The sequence below is a fragment of the Solanum tuberosum genome, unplaced genomic scaffold (assembly GCF_000226075.1).
Source record: "Solanum tuberosum cultivar DM 1-3 516 R44 unplaced genomic scaffold, SolTub_3.0 scf00733, whole genome shotgun sequence".
In the NCBI taxonomy this organism is placed as follows: Eukaryota; Viridiplantae; Streptophyta; class Magnoliopsida; order Solanales; family Solanaceae; genus Solanum; species Solanum tuberosum.
The window spans coordinates 1-5,636 of record NW_006239664.1 but is presented as its reverse complement, the minus strand read 5'-3'; the positions used below and the strand labels follow the sequence as shown (position 1 = coordinate 5,636).

Below are 5,636 nucleotides of genomic sequence, written 5' to 3'. Positions count from 1 at the left end.
TGAAAAATATTGTAGTGGGTAGTAGTGAAAGAGAGAGTTAAGACAAAGAAAATATTTTAAGTCTTTAACTGTACTCACTATGAAAAAGAGAATATTTATCTGTTGAAGGAATGTGTTCTTATGTGGAGTTTTGGACTCTTCAACTAATCTGGAGTTGTTCAAAGTTGTTGGGTTGTTGTATCCTGGAGGGGACAAGTCAAGAGTGATACTACTGGATCGGTGTAGATTATGCCGCAGTGGGCTTGAATCTTCTTAAAGAGAGCGATCTATCCGCGTCTCGGCCTTATTAAAGATTTATTCATTCATTTTTTGTGATTTTCTTTTCAACTGTAATTTATTGTATTTGTGGTATATTACACCAACACAAACATGGTAATTTATTACTCCCTAGGTCCACTTTTAATTGTCATGTTGTGTTTTTCCAAAGTCAATTTGACTAATTTTCAAAGTTAAATTAGATTACATTAATTCGATATTTTAAACAAAAAAAATTAGAAATTTAAAAACTACACGAAAAGTATTGTAAATTGCAATATTTTGCATATCAATATGGTGAACAAACTACATCGTAAAATGTTAGTCAAAGTTCTTATCTTTGACTTTAAGAAAGGAAACCATGACAATTACAAGTGGATTGATGGAGTATGAATTTTTCATAAATAGTATACAAATAGTAAGGGTAAGCATAAACAAAAGTCTGGATTTATACAATCAGGAATCGAATTATACAAATTCCGGATCTATACAAATCAAGCGAATAGCAAGAATTGAAGAAATTGTAGCCCCAAATTACAATTTTCTTAAACTGTAGCTATAATATCTAATATTGGCTAAATAGTATTATTTTGTATAATTTCCCTGATGGATGAATATTTATTTTTCCATCGAATGCCTCCAAGACAAACGTGATCTTACTCTTTGCATGGGAGTTAGCTGACTAAAATCTTAAATTAATTAAGACAAAAACTACTATTGGCCTAATTATCTTCACAACAAATGCAGAATCAATCAATCAATCAATCTTATCAAGGCCTATTAGTTAAATGTAATTGGTTTTTGGTGAAGTTTTTTTTTTTAATTGAATACCACCATATTCCAACTTTTTAAAAACCTAATCTCAATTATTTTAATTATGCAATTATGTTGATCCTTACATTATGCCTTTCACATCAAAGATGAATAAATAGCGAAAAGTCAGTTTGTCCAGTTCATATATATGTATGTGCTAATTATACTACGTGCTAATTATTGAAAAATTGACTTCCACATGCACAATAAACTATGGCGGAATCAGAATTTTCACTACGTGATGTCAAAGTATAAAGAATCACGGATGAAAAAGTAAAGTGAACTCAACATATAATATATACATAAAAGTTTTGCCTATTATATATACAGTGTAATTTTGAGTAAATGGGTGTCAACAAACACCACTTGGACATAGGTGGCTCCATCCAGTGGCGGAACTAAGTAGTGTCGAGAATTAACCAACTCCTTCGTCAAAAAATTACACCGTGCAAATAGAGTAAAAATGAGTTTTTTTTTAAAAAAAAGATTATATGTGACTTGTTGAATCTTCTTAACCTTTAGAAATATTCAAGTATAGTGGTAAAGGAGGTTAAAAATTAATTTTGGTCATATGTTCAAATTATAATTGTGACATTTTAAAATCGTTTTGAATCCCCTTATATAAATTTTTGATTCCGTGGTCACTACACCATTGCGCGCACACACACATATGTATACATGTTTTTCTAAATAACTATCTATATTTTTCTTTCATTTGGTATTTGATCTTTTAAACAATCTTAATATAGGTGTTTGCTTAAGCATCAAAATGATTGAGGTTGGTCACAATAAAAGGAATCTCACTTAATTAGAAGCTCTATTGAAAGAGACATACTATAACTAATCTAATTTCTAGTCCTATAAATTGGCTTTGATCTTCTCTAGTTGATGTGTGACAGAAAGAAAAAAAAATACCAAGGTCTCTTTCAGTAGAAGTAAAAAATATGTCTACTTTTGGCTTGGCTCTCTTTGTTTTCTGTATTCTAGGTATATTTATAAATGCTAGTCATGCACAATTACAACACAATTTCTATGCCAAAAGCTGTCCAAAAGCAGAGAAAATTATTGAGGACTATGTCCACAAGCACATCCCAAAGGCTCCATCTCTTGCAGCAGCCTTATTGCGACTTCATTTCCATGATTGCTTTGTCAGGGTACGTCAACATTTTATCATATGTTCAATTGAATAGGTCATAAATCGAGTGTCTAAATGAAATTTAATGGGATAAGTTGTCGGTGTATTCTGCTCCAAATTAAGTGTTTCTTTGTTTGCTTTTTTAATTTTGCAGGGTTGTGATGGTTCTGTACTTCTGAATTTCACTTTGAGCACGAAGAATCAGACTGAAAAAGTGGCTATTCCTAATCAAACATTGAGAGGTTTTTCATTCATAGATGGAGTGAAGAAAATAGTTGAAGCTGAATGCCCTGGAGTTGTTTCTTGTGCTGATATTGTTACTTTGGTTGCTAGAGACTCTGTTGTGGTCACCGTAAGTATAATATTTGGTAATATAACTTAACATCGACTAATTAGTCAGTGAGTTCAGAATGAACGTTACATGTGTGTACATATAGATTGAACTCGCAGTCTAATTATCTTCTTCTTTGCATGATAGGGAGGACCTTTCTGGAATGTACCAACTGGTAGAAGAGATGGAAAAATATCTAATGCTTCTGAAGCATTGGCAAATATTCCACCTCCAACTAGTAACTTGTCTAGTCTCCAAACATCTTTTGCCAACAAGGGTCTTGATCTAAAAGACTTGGTCCTCTTATCAGGTAAACTCAATTGAAGTACATACACATTTATAGAGGCGCGACTGCAGCCTATGCACTATTGGTTCGACTGAACTCATATTTTTAAAAGTACAATCAGTTCAAATCTGGAATTTGCTTCTCGTAACAAGCATAACTACGCAAAGTTCAAATCCTGAATTTGTCTCTGGTAACAATTTTCATTTTTCGGGCATAACTATAACAGAGGTTTTTTTTTAATTCTCAGGTGCTCACACCATTGGAGTCTCTCATTGTTCGTCATTTTCAACACGTTTGTACAATTTCACTGGTGTTTTGGGCACACAAGATCCTTCTCTAGATAGCGAATATGCATCCAATCTTAAGGGGAAAAAATGCAAATCAATCAACGACAATACAACGATAGTTGAGATGGATCCTGGTAGTTTCAGGACATTTGATCTAAGCTACTACAAGCTTTTGCTCAAAAGGAGAGGCTTATTTCAATCTGATGCAGCCTTAACAACAAGTGCTACAACAAAATCATTCATCAACCAGCTAGTTAAGGGTTCACTCGAAGAGTTCAACACCGAATTTGCTAAGGCAATGGAGAAAATGGGAAAGATAGAAGTTAAGACTGGCTCTGCTGGTGAAATTAGAAAGCAATGTGCTTTTGTGAACAAATAGAGAACCAATGTTTGTACTTAAAATTTCAATTATTTGGCTTTATGTTTGTGTCTTCTTGTTGTTTTTCTGGGGATTATTTGTATTAATGTTCCTTTGTATAGTATGTTTGTTATTCTGCTTTTGCAACTTGATTGGGAGCTACAAAATAAAATTCTAATGACAAGAGTCTTTTCTTCTCCATTACTCTTAAATCTCTTCTATTTTCAGAAATTTTGTTGTACTAATTACTCCTTCCCAATTTATGTGAAGGAATTTCTAGTACAAGCAAAGGGTCAAGAATATATATCATTTTTTCAGAAATAAAAAATAAATTCGAGATGCTCTTCAGATCTGCACATTGCAGGGCCCATTTCTAGAAGCAGTGATCACAACAGGATTTTTTCCTATACTCGAGGGTCGAATCTGAAACCTCTAATTAAGAAAAAAAGAATCTCAATCATCCCACCACAACTCATAAAACAGACGAAATATATGAAGAAAGCATAATACTTGGAGAAGAAAACATGGAAGACTTCCTCTATATATGTGTGTACACAAATCACAATAATCTAATGATTCTGATCTGTTGGTACTTGGTAAGTTGGTGTGCCATTGACAGATTCACTTCACCAAATAAACAAGAACTATAGTTGAAAATGAAAGCAAATGCTAGAAAAAAACAATTTTATTATAATTTGATATAAACATTATTTTTCGTTAGTAATTTCATTGCTTTCTTGACCGGACAAACACCAAAACAAGAAGCAAGTTAAACTCAACTTGACAAGTAATGCAACTCGCATAATCAGAGTTGAGATTATAGTACCATATAGTCAGGGGGGCGGATCTAAGGGTTTATTTTCAAATCCTATCGTACGCACTATATTTTTATTTTTCAAACCCCTTAAAATAAAAAATTTAAATTCGCCACTACATATAGTATAATATATAGATCATTATATCCGTACTAAACGCTTACAAGGAGAAAAAAGAAAAAATTACCTAAGCACACAACTTATTTTACCATATTTTCTAAAATTTCCTACCATTTGAAAAAATTATAAAAATCTCTACTCTCTCCTATTCTCAGATACATTACTTTAGGAGATGTATCGAGACGTACGTGATGTATTGAGATGTTGAGTGATGTATCCGAAATCGAGACGCGATGTATCGGGACATTTTGGGATGTATCTAGATTCCACCAAATTTAAGGAATTTTTGTAATTGAAAAAGAGTAGAGATAAGATGTAATTCACTCTTAATACTATGTGATTTGTGTAAAATACCGAAAACGAAAAGAAGTAGAAGGAAAATAGGAGTGTAAACAAATAAATTTGTCATATTATGGACGGGCCTAAAATACCCTTCAAGTATAGGGAATGGAACAAAAATACCGTCCTTCCACCTTTGGGCTCAAAAATACCCTTCCATCCACCTATATGGACCTATATTACCCTTTCACTTAACATATTTTTTAAAAGTAACAATTAATAATTTCATTATTGATGTGGCGGCCTTTAATTGGCTAAAATTTTAATTAGCCAAAAATACTCTCCACCATTAAAGCTTCTTCCTCAACTTCACTCTCCAAGCCCAGCTTCTTCTCAATGGAGAAAAGCTCAAAAGATTACCTTTCCATCAAATTTCAAATCTAATTAAATAAAATAGGAAAATAGTCTACTAATTCAAGATTCAACTAAAATGAAAATGTCTAAGAGTGCTTCAGTAAAGTTACATTCAACGGAAAAACATGTAGCACTGGGACAAACCTCACTGCTGTCCTTCTTAGCTTGCAAAGTAGCAACTATATCCAATCATTTCTCTATGTCAGGATCTTTGCCTGCGTAGAGTGAAAGAGTAGTAGTCAACTGTCCACTTGTTAGCAAAGATAACAATATAAAAACATCAAGCAGTTAAAAGAGAAACTCTCAAAATGACTTAAATTGAACACTTGATCGGTGCGATTTGTTGTCTTCTGTTTTCTACCCAATTTCTGGAATTTACAAATGGAGTTTCGCTAATTTGTTTATGTGTCATGGGCTGAAGAGCTGATTTGAATTCCTAAAGATGGTATTTTTGTTAATATTTTCACACAGTGAACTGCATTGCTCTTCTTTATAATAAAGTATAGTGTTTTTTTTTACTACTTGAATTTAGGGATTAATGTT

General features: G+C 32.7%; 1 protein-coding gene across 1 annotated transcript; it reads left to right on the top strand.

Moving 5' to 3' along the window:
- Window positions 1–1,887: 1,887 nt before the first annotated feature.
- LOC102585258 (peroxidase 3-like) lies at window positions 1,888–3,663 on the top strand. Its single transcript, XM_006367226.2, has 4 exons — window positions 1,888–2,222; window positions 2,358–2,555; window positions 2,682–2,844; window positions 3,068–3,663. The coding sequence occupies exons 1-4, from the start codon at window positions 2,013–2,015 to the stop codon at window positions 3,484–3,486; spliced, it is 990 nt and encodes a 329-aa protein (XP_006367288.1). The 5' UTR covers window positions 1,888–2,012; the 3' UTR covers window positions 3,487–3,663.
- The last annotated feature ends 1,973 nt before the right edge of the window (window positions 3,664–5,636 follow it).